General features: G+C 61.6%; 1 protein-coding gene across 5 annotated transcripts in view; it reads right to left on the bottom strand.

The window, feature by feature from the left end:
- ADAM11 (ADAM metallopeptidase domain 11) overlaps positions 1 to 19,721 on the bottom strand; it is a 70,674-nt gene that overhangs the window by 20,475 nt on the left and 30,478 nt on the right. For 4 of the 5 annotated variants that reach the window (XM_054014566.1, XM_054014569.1, XM_054014570.1 and 1 more), the window contains exons 5-15: positions 13,386 to 13,471; positions 12,969 to 13,035; positions 11,618 to 11,684; positions 10,051 to 10,118; positions 8,031 to 8,105; positions 7,057 to 7,128; positions 6,665 to 6,831; positions 4,209 to 4,293; positions 3,308 to 3,401; positions 2,506 to 2,557; positions 530 to 629 (exon numbers count right to left, since the gene is read on the bottom strand). In XM_054014566.1, the coding sequence (XP_053870541.1) occupies positions 530 to 629; positions 2,506 to 2,557; positions 3,308 to 3,401; positions 4,209 to 4,293; positions 6,665 to 6,831; positions 7,057 to 7,128; positions 8,031 to 8,105; positions 10,051 to 10,118; positions 11,618 to 11,684; positions 12,969 to 13,035; positions 13,386 to 13,471 (933 nt within the window). The remainder of the gene's footprint in view (positions 1 to 529; positions 630 to 2,505; positions 2,558 to 3,307; positions 3,402 to 4,208; positions 4,294 to 6,664; positions 6,832 to 7,056; positions 7,129 to 8,030; positions 8,106 to 10,050; positions 10,119 to 11,617; positions 11,685 to 12,968; positions 13,036 to 13,385; positions 13,472 to 19,721) is intronic. The other variant, XM_054014567.1, reaches the window with a different exon arrangement.

The following is a 19,721-nucleotide window of genomic DNA, read 5'->3' as shown; positions in this document are numbered from 1 at the left end:
GCTGGGCTGGGCTCGTCCCCCGGGAGCTCAGGGCCCCTTGGAACGGGAAGGGGCTGCGGCCACGGGAAATGCAGTCTGGGAGACGAGCAGCTGGCTCCTTTGCTGCCTGAGGCGAAGGCGGCAGGCTCTGGGTCCCACGCTGGCCCCACATACAGGAAGGGGGAACTCTCCACTCCAGCTCCCGTCTGCTGGGGGCTTGGCAGGCTTCCACCTCAGGAGCAATCGGGTGCCCCTACCCTGCAAGCCAGCGCTTCTGGAGCCTCGGTGGCACCCGCCCAGGCACCCACCCTGCCCTAAGGCGACCCCGCTCCTGGGGCCCTTTCAGACCTGGGCCTGTCTGCTCGGCCAGCTGGCCAGGGGCTTGTGTTCGGCTGTGGACACGTGTGGCCCAGGAGCTGGGAGGGAGCCCACGTCCCCCCCGCCCAGCGAAGGGGAACAGCTCTCGGGACTGTGCCGCCCGGGCCATGGCAGAGCAGCGCTGCCAGGGCAGGCAGGAGTCCAGCCCACAGGCCTGGCCGGGGGGCGTTACCTTTAGGGGTTTGTTAAAGAGGCAGCTGCCCCCACCCTCCTGCAGGAACTGACTGTACTCCTCGATGCTGCAACGGGAGAACTTGCGCGGGAGGTAATACCTGCGGGGAGGAGCCAGCAGTTACCACTGCCATGGTCAGAGCAATGTGCTACGCTCCCTTCTCCTCCCCCACCCCCCGCCCAGCCAGGGCTATGACACTACACTGGGAGGAGTGGTAGATACGCTGGAGGGTAGGGATCGGATACAGAGGGACCTAGACAAATTAGAGGATTGGGCCAAAAGAAACCTGATTAGGTTCAACAAGGACAAGTGCAGAGTCCTGCACTTAGGACGGAAGAATCCCATGCACTGCTACAGACTAGGGACCGAATGGCTAGGTAGCAGTTCTGTAGAAAAGGACCTAGGGGTCACAGTGGACGAGATGCTGGATATGAGTCAACACTGTGCCCTTGTTGCCAAGAAGGCTAACAGCATTTTGGGCTGTATAAGTAGGAGCATTGCCAGCAGATCGAGGAACATGATCATTCCCCTTTATTCGACATTGGTGAGGCCTCATCTAGAATACTGTATCCAGTTTTGGGCTCCACACTACAAGAAGGATGTGGAAAAATTGGAAAGAGTCCAGCGGAGGGCAACAAAAATGATTAGGGGGCTGGAGCACATGACTTATGAGGAGAGGCTGAGGGAACTGGGATTGTTTAGTCTGCAGAAGAGAAGAATGAGGGGGGATTTGATAGCTGCTTTCAACTACCTGAAGGGGGGTTCCAAAGAGGATAGATCTAGACTGTTCTCAGTGGTGGCAAATGACAGAACAAGGAGCAATGGTCTCAAGTTGCAGTGGGGGAGGTCTAGGTTGGATATTAGGAAAAACTATTTCACTAGGAAGGTGGTGAAGCACTTGAATGGGTTACCTAGGGAGGTGGTGGAATCTCCTTCCTTAGAGGTTTTTAAGGTCAGGCTTGACAAAGCCCTGGCTGGGATGATTTAGTTGGGGATTGGTCCTGCTTTGAGCAGGGGGTTGGACTAGATGACCTCCTGAGGTCCCTTCCAACCCTGATAGTCTATGATTCTATGTGCCCTCCGCACAGTCTATTTCCTACACACTGCGTCCTGCCCAGCTCAGCAGGAGACACGCACTAGATGCCTAGAGTCATTCCCAGCCCTGGAGTGCCAGGGGCTGCAGGCCAGTCCCTCTGCTGAGGCTCCTGTAGCATCAGCCGTGAGAGCAAGGCAGTGGATGCCCCATGGGGTCAGGCTGGACTGCCACATCCTGGCTGCTGTGGGCTTAGCTCGGTCCCTCAACAGCGCATAGCGAGGGTCACACACCAGCCCAGGGCAGACTGTAGGCTGGGAGGAGGCTCTCTGAGCACAGAACAGGCGAACTGAACATGTGTGGCTGCTGTTCACCTCACTGGCAGGCCAGCCTAGGAGCCGTGCTGGCCAGGAGCCGCTCTGCACAGCAACACCAGCGAGATCAGCTAGTGAAGCGGGTGGTCCCGGCCTCACCAGCCAAGCCGAGCGTCTCTCTGTGCTTCACGAAAGCTTATGCCCAAATAAATCTGTTAGTCTTTAAGGTGCCACCAGACTCCTTGTTGTTTTTGTGCTTCAAGAGTGACCTACTCTTGGACAGCAGGGGGTGCAATGTGCAGTGTACTCTGGGGCACTGCCCCTTGTGTGCCCCATGCCAGCAGAGGTGCCCTTCATGTACCACATGTTGGGGGGCCCTTCATGGCAGCAGCTGGTGATCAGCAAATGCCCTGCCCAGGGCTCAGAAATGGCTGGTGCCACCCATATGTTTTACCAGCACATCTGTGAGCCCACTGCCATCTTGTCCCACCCCCATCGGCTCCAGGCGCCAATCAGAGCTGCTGTGCATGCTGATGGACAGCTGGTCCCTGCTCGCACCCACTCCCTCCTTGGCTCAGATTCCCGGGACGCCAAGCCCCCCCTCGCCCACTGACCAGAAGGGAACTCACCCTGTGTCTTCCATGATGCAGCCCAGCCAGGAATCTGGACACCGGCAGTCCCCTGCGGAGAGACGGGACAGCGCTTTAGGGAACCCCAGCCCTTGCCTTGCCGTCATGGGGCCAAAGGCGCAGGCACTGAGCCCCCCGGTAACTCCGCCGGAGGCATCTGGAAAGAGCTCCCCCTGGCGTTCCCCAGGCCGTACCTCAGCAATGGGGACACGTCACCCCCTTCTGTCATTTCAGGATGCAGCCCCAAACTGGCTTCCTAAGTCCTCAAAGCCAGGATTTGCGAGTTTGCTGCTCGGCCTGGGACGCTGCCCCATCCCGAGTGCAATCTCACCCCCGCCCTCAGGGCTGAGCATCATTCAGAGCCCCCCGGACTGTACATGCTGGCAATGGGGCCATCCCACCCCCAGCTCTACAGCCTGTTCCGGAGGCGCCTTGCACCTTGGAAAGAGTAGTGGGCACGTCTCACTGCCCCTGCGCCTGACCCTCCAAACCCCTGCTTAGCCCCATCATCCCAGCCACCCGCCCCAGCACCACCTGCTTTGCCCCTAGTCAGTCACTTCTAACCCCCGCCCCTCCCCGGCCCACCGCACACCCGCAGCCAACCTGTGCCCACACACTCCACCTGTACCCATCCACGGACTGGCCTAGCTGTGCCCTGCTTCGCACAGGCCCAGCCCCTGGCAGGCCACCGGCAGCCTGTGCCCTTGCACACCCCCGACTGCACGGCAGTGCCGGCTGCTCTTGGCACCCCGTGCCGGTGTCAGTGCCAAACATTCAGCCCTCTGCACGCTCGGCGCCGTACCTGCGGCGCGCCGCTGCTTGTTCCACATCATGCCGACGTTCTGCCCGAGGGTCTGAGCGAGAGTCACAGCCATGGCGCCGACGTTCCCATACTGCTGGGGCGGCGAGAGAACGGCAAAGCCATCAGAGCTGCTGAGCTCCCACCAGCCCCTTCAGAGACCCATATCCATCAGGTTCCAGCCCCCCTGCCAGATCCTGCAGCCCCACAACCTCCCAGAACCCTGCCCCACAATCCCATTCACCCCCCCGGATCCTGCAGCCCCACAACCTCCCAGAATTGTGCCCCACAATCCCATCCTCCCCTCCCACGGATCTTGCAGCCCCACAACTTCCCAGAACCCTGCCCACAATCCTATACCCCCCCAGATCCCACAACCTCCCAGAATCCTGCCCCACAATCCCATACACCCCCCCCGGATCCTGCCGCTCCACAACCTCCCAGAATTGTGCCCCACAATCCCATCCTCCCCTCCCCCGGATCTTGCAGCCCCACAACCTCCCAGAACCCTGCCCCACAATCCCATACCCCAACCCCCTGGATCCTGCAGCCCCACAACCTCCCAGAACCCTGCCCCACAATCCCATACCTCAACCCCCAGATCCTGCAGCCCCACAACCTCCCAGAACCCTGCCCTACAATCCCATACCTCTCCCCCCAGATCCTGCAGCCCCACAACCCTTTACAATCCTGCCCCACAATCCCATGGCCTCCCAGTGCAGTCCACAGCCCCTCAGTATCCTGCTCTGTAGCCCAACACCCTCCCACTGCTCCCCACACCTCCTATCTCCAAGGGGGAGGCTGTGTTTGGCTGAGGGTCAAAGCTGCATGCAGAGGACCATGTTCCCTCCCAGCCCCTGGACTCCTCTGTCCCAGAACAGGCAGGACTCTCTTCCCCACCCACCTCATTGACACCCCCACCCCGGGTGAGGGAGCAGATCCCTCCCACGTAGGCCGTCCCGCTGCGGCTGCTCTGGAACGTCCTCCCGCTGCAAGGGAACAAGGAGAGACGAGGTGAGTGGTGGCAGCCCAGCTGCATGGCTCTTAGTGTCACTAGCACCCAAGGGCTCAGCCCTGGCTGGGCTTGTGAAAGGAACCTTCCACGGAGGAGGGAATGGAAAGACAACACGACTCTCCTGTCGAAAGACAGGCCTGGGAGCCAGGACTCCTGGGTTCTCTTCCTGGCTCTGCCGCTGACTAACAGCTTCAGGCTTCCCCCTCCATGTCTCATAGACCCATACACTTAAGGCCAGAAGGGACCATCATGATCATCTAGTCTGCCCTCCTGCACATCACAGGCCCCAGAACTTCACTCACACCCCCCCAGTAACAGACCCCTAACCTCTGGCTGAGTTACTGAAGTCCTCAAATCATGGTTTAAAGACATCAAGCCAAGTTACAGAGAACCCAGCATTTACACTACTTCAAACCAGCAAGTGACCCGTGCCCCATGCTGCAGAGGAAGGTGAAAACCCCCCAGTGTCTCTGCCAATCTGACCTGGGGGGAAATTCCTTCCCAGCCCGATATGGTGATCAGTTAGACCCTGAGCATGTGGGTGAGACCCACCAGCCAACACCTGGGACAGAATTCTCTGTAGTAACTCAGAGCCCTCCCCATCTAGTTAGTGTCTCATCACCAGCCATTGGAGATATTTGCTAATAACAGGTGCACATGGGCTGTATGCCACTGTAGGCAGTTTCATCATCCCCTCCCCTCCATACACTTATCAAGCTCAGTCTTGAAGCCAGTTAGGATTTTGCCCCCATTGCTCCCCTTGGGAGGCTGCTCCAGAACTTCACTCCTCTGATGGGTAGAAACCTTCACCTAGTGTCAAACCTAAGCTTCCTGATGGTCAGTTTATAGCCATTTGTTCTTGTGTCCACATTGGCCCTTAACTTAACTCCTCTCCCTTCCTGGTATTTATCCCGCTGATGTATTTATAGAAAGCGATCAGATCTCTCCTCAGTCTTTGTCTGGTTAGGCTAAACAAGCCAAGTGCTTTGAGTCTCCTCTCCTAAGGTAGGTTTTCCATTCCTCGGATCATCCTAGCAGCCCTTCTCTGCATCTGTCCCGGTTTGAATTAAACTTTCTTAAACATGGGAGACCAGACTTCCACAGGGTGTTCCAGATGTGGTCTCACCATTGCCTTGTATAATGTCAATAAAACTTCCCTGTCTCGACTGGAAATACCTTGCCTGATGCATCCTAGGATCATATTAGCCTTTTTCACAGCCGCGCCACATTGGCAGCTCATAGTCCTCCTGTGATCAACCAATATACCAGGTCTTTCTCCTCCTTCGTCGCTTCCGACTGAGAAGTCCCTCACTTATGGCAGAAGTTTTTGTTGTTTAGTCCCTAAATGCATGACTTTGTACTCTGCACTATTCAATTTTATCCCATTTCTATTACTCAGTTTTCAAAAGTCATTGAAATCTTCTTGTAGGATACTCCAGTCCTCCTCCCAACTTCCTGTCATCTGAAAATTTAATCAGCACACTCCACTTTCTGTGCCAAGGTCACTGAAAATGTTAAATAAGTTTCATCCCAGGACCAGTCCTGGAGGAACTCCACTTGTAACCTCCCTCCAGCCTGACAGTTCACCTTTCAGTATGACCTGCTCTAATCGCCCCTTTAACCAGTTCCTTACTCACCTTTCAATACTCATATTAACCGCCATCTTCTCCAAATTAACCAATAATCTCCCATGTGGAACTATATCAAATGCTTTACTGGAATCCAGATGGATGAGATCTACTGCATTTCCTCAGTTTCCCCATCTATAAAATGGAGATGATGACCCTGCCCTACCTCATGGAGGACTGTGAGGATTAGTTAATCAGAGTTAAAATCACAAAGAGTATTCTCAACATGAGCCTCTCCCAGCAGGGGGCGCTGTGGGGAGCAAGGTAGGGGCATTGGCTGTGGGGGAGCTCTGGGCTACTCCAGTCCCGGCTTCTCCCAGCAGGGGGCACTGTGGGAAGCGGGGCAGGAGCACCAGCCATGGGGGAGCTCTCGGCTACTCCAGTCCCGGCTTCTCCCAGCAGGGGGCGCTGTGGGAAGTGGGGCAGGAGCACCAGCCATGGGGGAGCTCTCGGCTACTCCAGTCCCGGCTTCTCCCAGCAGGGGGCGCTGTGGGAAGTGGGGCAGCAGCACCAGCCATGGGGGAGCTCTCGGCTACTCCAGTCCCGGCTTCTCCCAGCAGGGGGCGCTGTGGGAAGTGGGGCAGCAGCACCAGCCATGGGGGAGCTCTCGGCTACTCCAGTCCCGGCTTCTCCCAGCAGGGAGCGCTGTGGAAAGCGGGGCAGGAGTGCCGGCTGTGGGGGTAGTGAGGAGGGCCGCACGGCCGTCCCGGCTCTCACGAGAAGAGGTGAACAGCATCGCTCTGCTCCGGCACCGCCTCCGTCCGGTATCTCATGAAGTCGCTCAGCGTCTGCAGCGAATCCTCCCCCACGTGGATCTTGTCCTCGGAGGCCCACGTTTCCATGGCCACCAGCACGATGCGCGTGTTCAGCTGCTCCTTGTATATCTGCAGTGGCAGAGGAGGGGGGCAGGCCATTACCATCCCAGCAGCCTTTGCAACCTCCCCAGGCTCCTGTGACATGAGAGCTGTGCATGGCCCTCCCCAGGCACCCCTGCTCTCTCAGCGGGGAAGGGCCCTACGTCCCCGTCCCCCCCCACGCACCCATCCAAGCAGGTCAGCCGGCAGCGGGAGAGGCAGCGAGCCGGATGTCCCCGAACAGCCAGCACTCACCATGTCCGCCAGGTTCACCACAGACTTGGCAAAGTTGCTGGTGAGGACCACAGACCGGCGCATCTGTTCGAACTGGAAAAGAACACACACAGGAGAGCAATGGAGGGTGGCTCTCACCCACCCGCCACAGCGCCCCCCGCTGGGAGAGGCCAGGGCTCTGGGAGCTCGCCCCACAGCCAGCGCCCTGCCCCGGTGCCCACAGCGCCCCCCACTGGGAGAGGCCAGGGCTCTGGGAGCTCCCCCCACAGCCAGCGCCCTGCCCCGCTGCCCACAGCGTTCCCCGCTGGGAGAGGCCAGGGCTGAAATATCTGGGAGCTCGCCCCACAGCCAGCGCCCTGCCCCGGTGCCCACAGCGCCCCCCACTGGGAGAGGCCAGGGCTCTGGGAGCTCCCTCCACAGCCAGCGCCCTGCCCCGGTGCCCACAGCGCCCCCAGCTGGGAGAGGCCAGGGCTCTGGGAGCTCCCCCCACAGCCAGCGCCCTGCCCCGCTGCCCACAGCGTTCCCCGCTGGGAGAGGCCAGGGCTGAAATATCTGGGAGCTCCCTCCACAGCCAGCGCCCTGCCCCGGTGCCCACAGCATCGCCCGCTGGGAGAGGCCAGGACTGAAATATCTGGGAGCTCCCCCCACAGCCAGCGCCCTGCCCCGGTGCCCACAGCGCCCCCCGCTGGGAGAGGCCAGGGCTGAAGTATCTGGGAGCTCCCCCCACAGCCAGCGCCCTGCCCCGGTGCCCACAGCGCCCCCCGCTGGGAGAGGCCAGGGCTCTGGGAGCTCCCCCCACAGCCAGCGCCCTGCCCCGGTGCCCACAGCGCCCCCCGCTGGGAGAGGCCGGGGCTGGGAGAGGCAGGTGCTGTGCCCTGGGTAGTCTGTTGTGTTCAGCCTGCCTCTGGCCCTGAGCACAGCTAAGACCCCGGCTGGCCCCAGGGCCGGGCCGTCCCCTCTCTGCAGGGGAGTGGGGCCCCGGGCCACGCACTCACCAGCTGATGGTCATTGACCACCACCAGCTCGATGTACTTGGTCTCGCTGTGCACGGTGTGCTGGGCTCGCCGCACCTGGGGACGCAGAGAGAGACGTGAGCGGGAGCGCGGGACCAAGGGAACCCGCTGGGCTGCTGGACACAGACAGGGCCCACGGGCCCCTCTGGGGACACACGCCGCAGGCCACCGGCCCAGCCAGCCTCTCGCTGGGACTGAACAGCCTTTGGTTCCTTGCCAGTCCGGGCCCTGCGCGGTCGGCCCTGGAAAGCTCAGCACCCGTCCCTCTATCCCATAGCCCCCAGCTCCCCTCCCCCAGCCCCTGAGCCCCCAGCTCCCCTCCCCCTGCCCCTGAGCCCTCTGCTCCCCGTCCCCACTTCCCCTGAGTCCTCAGCTCCCCTCCCCCAGCCCCTGAGCCCTCAGCTCCCCTCCCTCTTCCCCTGAGCCCTCTGCTCCCCGTCCCCACTTCCCCTGAGTCCTCAGCTCCTCTCCCTCTTCCCCTGAGCCCTCTGCTCCCCGTCCCCACTTCCCCTGAGCCCTCAGTTCCCCTCCCCCTGCCCCTGAGCCCTCTGCTCCCCGGCCCCACTTCCCCTGAGCCCTTAGCTCCCCTCCCCCAGGCCCTGAGCCCTCAGCTCCCCCTCCCCACTTCCCCTGAGCCCCCAGCTTCCCTCCCCCCACCCCTGAGCCCTCTGCTCTCCCTCCCCCTTCCCCTGAGCCCTCAGCTCCCCTCCCCACTTCCCCTGAGCCCTCAGCTCCCGTCCCCCTGCCCCTGAGCCCTCTGCTCCCCCTCCCCACTTCCCCTGAGCCCTCAGCTCCCCTCCCCCCGCCCCTGAGCCCTCTGCTCCCCTCCCTCTTCCCCTGAGCCCCCAGCTCCCCTCCCCCAGCCCCTGAGCCCTCTGCTCCCCGTCCCCCCGCCCCTGAGCCCCCAGCTCCCCTCCCCCCGCCCCTGAGCCCTCAGCTCCCCTCCCCCGGCCCCTGAGCCCTCTGCTCCCCCTCCCCACTTCCCCTGAGTCCTCAGCTCCCCTCCCCCAGCCCCTGAGCCCTCTGTTCCCCCTCCCCACTTCCCCTGAGCCCTCTGCTCCCCGTCCCCACTTCCCCTGAGTCCTCAGCTCCCCTCCCCCAGCCCCTGAGCCCTCTGCTCCCCCTCCCCCTGCCCCTGAGCCCTCAGCTCCCCTCCCCACTTCCCCTGAGTCCTCAGCTCCCCTCCCCCAGCCCCTGAGCCCTCTGCTCCCCCTCCCCCAGCCCCTGAGCCCTCCGCTCCCCTCCCTCTTCCCCTGAGCCCCCAGCTCCCCTCCCCCAGCCCCTGAGCCCTCTGCTCCCCCTCCCCACTTCCCCTGAGCCCTCAGCTCCCCTCCCCCGGCCCCTGAGCCCTCTGCTCCCCCTTCCCCTGAGCCCTCAGCTCCCCTCCCCCAGCCCCTGAGCCCCCAGCTTCCCTCCTCCCACCCCTGAGCCCCCAGCTCCCCTCCCCCAGCCCCTGAGCCCTCTGCTCCCCTCCCTCTTCCCCTGAGCCCTCAGCTCCCCTCCCCCAGCCCCTGAGCCCCCAGCTTCCCTCCCCCCACCCCTGAGCCCTCTGCTCTCCCTCCCCCTTCCCCTGAGCCCTCAGCTCCCCTCCCCCAGCCCCTGAGCCCCCAGCTTTCCTCCCCCCACCCCTGAGCCCTCTGCTCCCCCTTCCCCTGAGCCCCCAGCTTCCCTCCCCCCACCCCTGAGCCCTCTGCTCTCCCTCCCCCCAGCCCCTGAGCCCTCTGCTCCCCTCCTCCCCACCCCATAGCGCTCAGCTCCCCTCCCCCAGCCCCTGAGCCCTCTGCTCCCCTCCCCCCCACCCCATAGCACTCAGCTCCCCTCCCCCTTCCCCTGAGCCCTCTGCTCCCCTCCTCCCCACCCCATAGCGCTCAGCTCCCCTCCCCCAGCCCCTGAGCCCTCTGCTCCCCTCCCCCCCACCCCATAGCGCTCTGCTCCCCTCCCCCAGCCCCTGAGCACTCCGTTCACCCCCCCCCCCAGCTGGCTGGCTGAGCAGTGCCCCTACCTGCCGCCTCCTCCGCCGTCTGGGCAGGGGGTCTGGGCCGTGGTGACGCAGGGCAGCAAACAGGCAGCCTCGGGGCAGAACACAGCAGGGTCAGGGGGGGGTGATGATGGGGCTGGCAGGCAGGGCCGAGGCAGAAGGTCCCAGGGCTGGATCCTCCAGCCGGGGACAGGGGGTCCAGTGGGAGGCAGAGCCAGGGCCGCCCGGGGGGGGCAAGTGGGGCAATTTGCCCAGGGTCCCGCAGGGGCCCCCACGAGAATATAGTATTCTATAGTATTGGAACTTTTTTTTCTGGACGGGGCCCCTGAAATTGCTTTGCCCCAGGCCCCCTGAATCCTCTGGGCGGCCCTGGGCAGAGCCAGGGCTGCTGCTGGGCAGGGGTGGCTAGAGGAAGCGCCAAGGTGGAAATGACCAGGTGTGATGATGTGCGAACTTTTTGCAATACTTTGTATGACCCCTATGTGTGCCTGGCCTGGGAACAGCTGGGAACAGGTTTGCTCTCCAGGCAGGCTAAGAGACTCTGGTTTGGGGGGGGCGGTTGCTTTGAGCGGACTGACCGGTCCTTAAAAAGGACTGGCCAAGGCCGACCCATATCAATACAAAATCCAAGACGACCCCATGGAAAACCCACTCACCAAGACATTGACATTCAGCAACCTACTGCCCAGAGGGAGGGGGCTTTTCCTGCCTCTCAGCAGGGAAGCGGAGCAGAGACCCCTGCTCCAGAACAAAGGGCTCGGAGCGAGGTGGGGGCTCTGCAAGGCACTTGGGGGCCCTCTCCCCTGGGAACTGACTAAGAAGAAGTCAGAGAGACAAAGCCTGCAAATGGAGGTCACTGCAGCTTGGCAGGGCTCTGGGCTGGTCAGAATGGACAATGCTTTAATCTGCAGTTCTCGGGGCTTCCCTAAGGGCTCCCTGTGCTGGGTGCCAGCTGATTAATCACCCCCCTGTTCTGGGGAGCGTCACTGGGAATACCTGGGGAGGGGCATCAATCCCGGCTGAGGGGCAAGTCCCTAACCAGAGACCGTGGCAGTGGGATTGGCTGAGCAGAATGCCCGAGGTGACCCCCAGAGGACCAGGCTCAGGAGGTGGTGAGGCCATGTGCCCCACCTAAAGGAAGGATGAGACCCGTGGGGTCTGGTACACTGCAGGGTTCCTCCCAGAGTTGGTTCCAAAGCTGGGGAGGAGGGATAGCTCAGTGGTTTGAGCATTGGCCTACTAAACCCAGGGTTGTGAGTTCAATCCTTGTGGGGGCCATTTAGGCATCTGGGGGTGCAAAAAAAATAGTTGGGGATTGGTCCTGCTTTGAGCAGGGGGTTGGACTAGATACCTCCTGAGGTCCTGTCCAGCCCTGATATTCTATGACCCGACACCAGGTGAGAAGGGAGCTAGCTCTCAGGCCGGGCATGCCAGGCAGGCAAACCCACCTTGAGGGAAGCCCATAGAATGGACATGGGGGGGCCGAAGCAGCTCCTGTAGCTGTAGGAGCAGCTTCGCCTCGGCTCAATGGCCCCAACACAACGTAAGGGCCACTGTGTCATGGGGAGCGGGGCTCGCAGGTGCCACTCACCTGGCTCTGTGCACCCCGGGGCGGGGCGGGGAGCAGGCATGCGCTGGATCAGGTGAGGCAGGGGCCCCTGCACAGGGAACAAGAGAGCAGGAAGGTCACCGGTGGCTTTCCCAGCTCCAGGCTGGGGCCAGGAGCTACTGTTCCTTGGTTTCCTGTGTGTGTGGTGGGAGGGGGAGAGCTCCCCATGGACGGGTGGGTAACACCAGTGCACTGGCCACCTACTGCTCAGGGTCCCAACGCCAATCTGATGGGAGTTGCCCCCGCCCAGGGATTGGAGTCCCAGCACCAAGGCCCGTTATCCACACCCAGAAGTGCGAGTCCCAGGGACAGGGAGGCATCGCCAGGCCTGGCTGCTGTGTTTCAGCCCCTTGGCTCCACACTGACACCAGGGATCATTAATTGATGACTTCTGTGGCTGGAGGGGCCGGGTTGCTCCGGCTGGGCCAGCGGCAGGGTGGCAGGGATAGGATTTCAGCCCTGCCATGCTGCCCAGCGGCTGGGTTATCGGCCTCAGGGTGAGAGCAGGGGATGGAGTGGGGGAGGGACCACTGCTAGCCAAGATCCTGCACAGATCTGGCAGCTGGAGGGGAGGCCCCTCATGGCCCGACACCGTTACCCCACCCACCAGCGCTTGAGGGCCTCATATACCCCACAGGGGATCTCACCCCAGCAGCCCTGGTAGGCACATCCTGCGGGGATGGCATGGGGCTGGGGAAACCGAGGCAAGGCTGGGGGAGGGGAAACACTCCATGGACTGGGAGCGTGGGGGAGGGGGAAGCTAATGACTTGATGGGGAGCAGATGTCAATGGAATCTCCTTCCATTTGCTGCCATGGCAACAAGGGGAAAGGAGGCACTCTGGGAAATCCCTCTGGCTGCAGCCTCAGCTGCAGGGCTTTGGATTTAAATGGGCCAGTGCAGGCGATACCAGAACCTGGTGTCCGAGCGCCCAGGACCTGGCACCAGTGTCCGAGCACCCAGGACCCAGCAGCACTGGTGTCCAAGCGCCCAGAACCTGGCACCAGTGTCCGAGCGCCCAGGATCCAGCAGCACTGGTGTCCAAGCGCCCAGAACCTGGCACCAGTGTCCGAGCGCCCAGGATCCAGCAGCACTGGTGTCCAAGCGCCCAGAACCTGGCACCAGTGTCCGAGCGCCCAGGATCCAGCAGCACTGGTGTCCGAGCGCCCAGAACCTGGCACCAGTGTCCGAGCGCCCAGGAAGGCTGGGCTGCTGGTGGCTGGCCGTGCTGTGACCCTGGGCCTCCCCTTCACCTCCCTGGGGAACAGGAGCTGGGTGAGCGGGAACCCAAGTAGGCAGCACGGGGGGTGATGGAATTCCAGCCCAGCCCTTACCTGCCAACGCTCGGCTGCTCTGCGGGGCTCAATCAGGTACATATCCCTCCCGTCCGAGAAGACACCGCTGCAGGGAAAGCAGACACCCTTTTGTCACAGATGGATGCAGACCTACTCCCCTGCTCCTCCCCGCAACCTGCCAGCACCACTGGGCAGCAAGGGACCTGCAACCCAATTCCCCAGCCAGTTTGCTGCCCCACAGAACAGAACAACCCTCCCACTCCCTGGACCCAAAGCCAATGCAATACTCTGGATTGTCCAGCAGGGCAGGGCCATGACACCCACCCTCATCCGAATCCCCCTTGCAAGAGTGCTCCCTCCCTCCCCACTGCCACTCCAGCATCAGAGCCTCCTGGGGGCTCTGTCCCTGTCCCGGCTCAATCCGCTCCCGCCCCCCATGCCCGCGGTGATACTCACTGCAGACCACGGCAGCTGGACAGAGCTGCCAAGGACCTCGCCTCCCCTCGGAGTTTGCCCTGATAGTAACAGTGCTCCCCCGCTCCCTGCAACAGACCAATGGGGCAAGGAGAGCCATCAGCCCCCGCAGCGGAGAGGGAGCATGGGCTAGTGATTGGAGGCGATTGGGAGCCAGGACTCCTTGGCTCTTGTCCCTGCTCTGGGAGGGACCACGGTCTAGTGAAGAGAGCAGGGGCCTGGGAGTCAGGACTCCTGGGTGCTCTTCCTGGCTCTGACCGGGGGCAAGTCCCAGCCCCTCTCTGTGCCTCAGTTCCCCCCAACTGGAACATGGGATGACAACTTGCAGCCACTTCTTGGTTTAGGATGCCAAACCAAATTTTGCTGCACTGGAATTGGGGTCCCCCTGCACATCTCTCAGATTGTAACAACAGCTTCTGTCAGATGGACAAGCCCCTCTGCACATATGTGTGCCCGCATGTGCTTGTATTCCAGGTGTGTGCCCATACATGTGCAAGTGTGTGTCTCTATGTCTGGGTATGTACCAACCTGCATGTGTGCCATGCTGTGTCTGTATGGGGTTGGGGTCTTTTATCCTCTGTGTGGTTGTTTGTCTGATCTTTGCATGTAGCTGCCTGTATGCATGTCCTAAAGAGTGTGGGTCCTTTGCTCCCATTTTCATGCCCATGTCAATGTCCCTGTGCATCCATATATAGGCTTTACCCTACCTGCACACCTGTCTGCAGGTGCATGCATGTCCTTGCATGTAGGCGTGTCTGCCCGGATGTGTGCGTGCACCTGTCTGCATGTGCATCATGTTCCCACTTAGTGCAAGACCATGTTTGCCAATAGCAGTGTACAGACACCCTTGTCTGTGTGCACGGTGCCCTTCCCCTCCAGACGCCTGTGCATGTGTGTGCAGCCCCATCTCCACGGCTCGCGTGACGCACCAGCAGCAGCCTTGCTCCACCGTGTCTATTTATAGGAACCATCTCTGCACAGGTTACAGAGCCCTGGCCTGGGGCATCCAGAGGGGCAGATGGGGGTCCCCAGTCACCACAGCCCCAGGCTGGCACAGAGTGGGGGGAGGACTCGAGGAGAGGCAGGGCATGAGCAGGGCGGCCCAGAAGGGCAGAGAGAGGGTGAGGGCAGAGGAGCCCCTGGCGGGACAGGGCGGAGCAGGCAGCCCAGCCCCTCCCCGCCTGTCTGTTTCCCATTCCCTCGGCATTACTGCTGCTCCACTTCCAGGGCTGGCTTTGTGTGAGCGGCACCGTGAAATCTGCATGACAGGCGGGGTTGCCGGGCGAGAGACACGCCAGGCTATTTATGGACGGACCCATTCATCTTTTTAACATGGCCGCGGCCCGCTCCCCCACCCCTTCGCTGGCTGGGCGAGAGTCCCAGCAACCTGGTGTCATTCTGCTTCCCTCCCACGTGCACTAAGGGGGCTGCCCCCCACCCCAGGCGGGGGAAGGGTGCTGTGATCTCTCTGCCAGCGGGCCAGAGCAATGGGAGCAGCTGGATGACCCCCTTCACCCCCATACGCCCCCCCTCCCAGAAGGGAAATATCTTCACAGCCCTGCTGACCTATTCTGGGGGCAAAGTCCAGATGCATCAGGACCCCTCCCCTCCTGCTATCCCAGCCCTGGCCTCCCCCACACAGCTCGGCCAGCACCCCCCAATCCTGACCCACAGCCCCCTGCTATCCCAGCCCTGGGCTCCCCCACACACAGCTCAGTCAGTGCCCCCTATCCTGACCCACAGCCCCCTGCTATCCCAGCCCTGGCCTCCCCCACACACAACTCAGTCAGTGCCCCCAATCCTGACCCACAGCTCCCTGCTATCCCAGCCCTGGCCTCCCCCACACAGCTCGGCCAGCGCCCCTCAATCCTGACCCACAGCTCCCTGCTATCCCAGCCCTGGGCTCCCCCACACACAGCTCGGCCAGTGCCCCTCAATCCTGACCCACAGCCCCCTGCTATCCCAGCCCTGGCCTCCCCCACACAGCTCAGTCAGTGCCCCCAATCCTGACCCACAGCCCCCTGCTATCCCAGCCCTGGGCTCCCCCACACAGTTCAGCCAGCGCCCCTCAATCCTGACCCACAGCCCCCTGTTACCCCAGCCCTGGCCTCCCCCACACACAGCTCGGCCAGTGCCCCTCAATCCTGACCCACAGCCCCCTGCTATCCCAGCCCTGGCCTCCCCCACACACAGCTCAGTCAGTGCCCCCAGTCCTGACCCACAGCCCCCTGCTATCCCAGCCCTGGGCTCCCCCACACAGTTCAGCCAGCGCCCCTCAATCCTGACCCACAGCCCCCTGTTACCCCAGCCCTGGCCTCCCCCACACACAGCTCGGCCAGTGCCCCTCAATCCTGACCCACAGCCCCCTGCTATCCCAGCCCTGGCCTCCCCCACACAGCTCAGTCAGCGCCCCTCAATCCTGACCCACAGCCCCCTGCTATCCCAGCCCTGGCCTCCCCACACACAGCTCGGCCAGCGCCCCTCAATCCTGACCCACAGCCCCCTGTTACCCCAGCCCTGGCCTCCCCCACACACAGCTCGGCCAGTGCCCCTCAATCCTGACCCACAGCCCCCTGCTATCCCAGCCCTGGGCTCCACCACACAGCTCGGCCAGTGCCCCTCAATCCTGACCCACAGCTCCCTGCTATCCCAGCCCTGGGCTCCCCCACACACAGCTCGGCCAGTGCCCCTCAATCCTGACCCACAGCCCCCTGCTATCCCAGCCCTGGGCTCCACCACACAGCTCGGCCAGTGCCCCTCAATCCTGACCCACAGCCCCCTGCTATCCCAGCCCTGGGCTCCACCACACAGCTCGGCCAGTGCTCTTCAATCCTGACCCACAGCCCCCTGCTATCCCAGCCCTGGCCTCCCCCACACAGCTCGGCCAGCGCCCCTCAATCCTCACCCACAGCTCCCTGCTATCCCAGCCCTGGCCTCCCCCACACAGCTCAGTCAGTGCCCCCAATCCTGACCCACAGCCCCCTGCTATCCCAGCCCTGGGCTCCCCCACACAGTTCAGCCAGCGCCCCTCAATCCTGACCCACAGCCCCCTGTTACCCCAGCCCTGGCCTCCCACACACACAGCTCGGCCGGTGCCCCTCAATCCTGACCCACAGCCCCCTGCTATCCCAGCCCCTGGGGCTTTCCTAAGTAGAGACAGACACGCGTACTCAGTCCTCCCCGATTTCTTGGTGGGTCTCGATCACAGACAGCTGGAACTCAACTGAACCCCTACGCTGAGTGCCCAGGTGTTGGCTGGCATTGATCGTCTACTGACCCATGTGGCCATGGGGACAAGCTCACTGCCCCAGGCTCCCCACCTCATCCCCTGAGCTCTCTGGGGAGGGGTCTCTGTGTCATGTGTCTGTGCAGCACCCAGCACAGTGCCCCGATCCGCGATGGGGTCTGCAGGCTCCCCCCGCAATAGGACACGAAAGATCCCAGAGCGAGCTGATCTGCAGAGGCGGTGCCCAGGCAGGCCAGAGCCGCCCCACCCGCCTGGTCCGGATTCGTAGATTCCCAGCGTTCTAAGTCAGACGGACCATTAGATTATCTAGTGACCAGCACAGGACGTTACTTCAGCCACTTCTCCCTGGGCTGAGCCCAAGGGTTTGTGCTTCATTAACACATCTTCCAGCAAGGCCTGGAGCCGCAGACACCAAGAGATGGAGAACCTCTCCCCCCGCTCGGCACTGCCAGTCCTTTCACTTCAGTAGAGTACACGTCTGCACACATCTCTGCTTCACAGATGTGCCAGAGATAATCAACGTTCCCAGCTGCTTTGGACTGATCATGGCGGGTCCCATCTAGCTCCCTGGCCAGCTGCGACCGAGTCCCTGCCCCGCACCTCAGAGAACCCCTGATGTGCCCAACCACCAGCTACCTGGCTGCAAACCCCTCCAATCACTGCCCTCCTTTGCTGAGCTTCAGTTCATTTGCAAATTTGACACCATCAGCTCAGGATTTAACAAAGACTGTGAATGGCTTTCCAACTAAAGAAGCAGGTTCCCCTCCCTTGGTGTTCACACCTCAACTGCTAGCAGAGGGCCTCATCCTCCCTGATTGAACTAACCTCATTATCTCCAGACTGATTCTTGCCTGCATATTTATACCTGCCTCTGGAAATTTCCACTACATGCGTCTGACGAAGTGGGTATTCACCCACGAAATCTTATGCTCCAATACAGCTGTTAGTCTATAAGGTGCCACGGGACTCTTTGTTGCTTTTTATAGATCCAGACTAACATGGCTACCCCTCTGGTACCTGCCCTCCTTTGGTGACCTTCTGGGGCATCCGTGCAGCCTCCGTAAGAGGAGAAGCCAGGGAGCTTCTCAGTAAGGAGCCGGAGGGAGCAGCTTGGCATGCGTGCCCGCGGCTGTCTGTGGCTCTGACTAGTGCGCCAGGCTAGAGCAGCAAGGGGAGCGTCAGGTGGGGAGGAGGGATACGTAGCCCAGACGCGTCCTGTCTGCAGCAGAGACTCGCTGTGCTCCATGCAGCTGATTCTTTCTGTCTCCTGGGCCTCTACAGCCAGCGGAGCCGGGCTCGCCGTGGTGTATTGCTCTGCTGGGAACGCAGGCACGGTCAGATTTTGGGGCCTGCCTGTTGGGGACTTAGCACGCAGGAGGCCAGAACCAAGCGGGGGAGGGACAGCTCTGTGGTTTGAGCATTGGCCTGCTAAACCCAGGGTTGTGAGTTCAATCCTTGAGGGGGCCATTTAGGGAACTGGGGTAAAAATCTGTCTGGGGATTGGTCCTGCTTTGAGCAGGGGGTTGGACTAGATGATCTCCTGAGGTCCCTTCTAACCCTGATAGTCTATGATTCTATAAGCCACAAAAACCACCCTGGAGAGCTCAGAACACAGGGAGCCGCAGGAAACAAGAGGAAAACGGAAGAAGGAGGAGATGGATCACGGCAGAAGATGGATCACAGCCAAGGCCAGGAGGACTGGCCCAGCCCAGCCACGTTCCTGCACCTCCAGGAAAGGCAGGGGCTGGGCCAGAAAACATCCCTCTCCTCCAGGGCCGGCTTTAGGCCAATTCAACCAATTCCCCTGAATCGGGCCCCACGCCCAAGCCCCAGTACGGTGGACCAGCAAGAGCCAGTGCGTCATACCGGGGTGGCCCGGCTTCTCCAGTGGAGCCCCAGGCCCTTTAAATAGCCCCTGGGTGGCTGCTGCTGCTACCCCAGTGGGGGTGGGGGCACTTACCATACAGGGTGGGCTGTACCCCCTGTACCCACACCCGCTGGCTGCGGGCAGCCCTTACTGCACCCCCTGCCCTGTCTCCAGCCAGCCCCGCACCCCTTGCTCTGCCTGCAGCCAGACCTACCTCCAGCCAGCCCCATGTCCAGTGGTGCCCTGCAGTTCCCAGGGCAGTAACCCTGCACACCTGCTTCAATGAGGGGGGCAGGGAGCAGCTGGGACCCACACATGTGCACACACCCCCAGGGAGTGGCGGGGACCCACACATGTGAAACGAAGCTCATTTCTAGTTCAGGCCCATCTTTTTAGAAAAGAACTTTAGGTAGGGTTCACATACATCCGTATTTTCCCGGACATGTCAGGCTTTTTGGTTTTTAAATCGCCGTCCGGGAGGAATTTTTAAATTTTAAATTTAAAAATTCCTCCCAGGAAAATACAGACTTATGGTAACCCTATTGGTACAAAAAATACATACTGTGGCACATCCCTTAAATCAGAACTTTTTATAGGGAACCGGTTGCTAAGAAATGAAAGGCTTTTTTTTACACGTTTTTTTTTTAGTCATCCCTGCCGGGGCCCCGCCGAAAATGTTTGGATTTGGCCCCGCCCTTCCTAAAGCCGGCCCTGCTCTCCTCCCCTCCCCCAAGGCCTGGCCAGGAGACGTGAGCACAGGAGAGAGGTCCTGTCCTGTCCTTCTCCCCTCATTCACTAGCCTCTGCACTGGGGGGGCTCATGCCAAACTGCAGCCCCCCACCTATAAGCCCAGGGGAGGACCCAGGCTGGTCAGTGGCAGAGGTGCCAAGCAGGTGGGGGTGGCGCTGGCCCAGATGCCGCTGGGCTGCAGCAGGCAGGATGGGGGAAGGCAGCTCAGGGGTGGCAGAGCAGGTGGGGGGGCGCCGGTCCTTGGGCCAGCTGGACTGGCATTAACCCTTCATGCATGCTGAAGAGGCTGCCATGGGCCATACCCGAGTGGCACAAGGCCAGGGCGGGGAGTGGGCACTCGCAGCCATTGACCCTTTTGGAGACGAGGGCCCAGGACCCAGACCGGGGGGCCAGGGTAGCTCGGGTGGGGGGGTGCAGTTAAAGGGACAGGGTCTCATTTGTTCCGCTGACTGGT

Source organism: Malaclemys terrapin, chromosome 25, assembly GCF_027887155.1.
Source record: "Malaclemys terrapin pileata isolate rMalTer1 chromosome 25, rMalTer1.hap1, whole genome shotgun sequence".
Taxonomy (NCBI): domain Eukaryota; kingdom Metazoa; phylum Chordata; order Testudines; family Emydidae; genus Malaclemys; species Malaclemys terrapin.
Note: the sequence above shows the minus strand (reverse complement) of the source record. Positions and strands in the feature narration are given on the sequence as shown.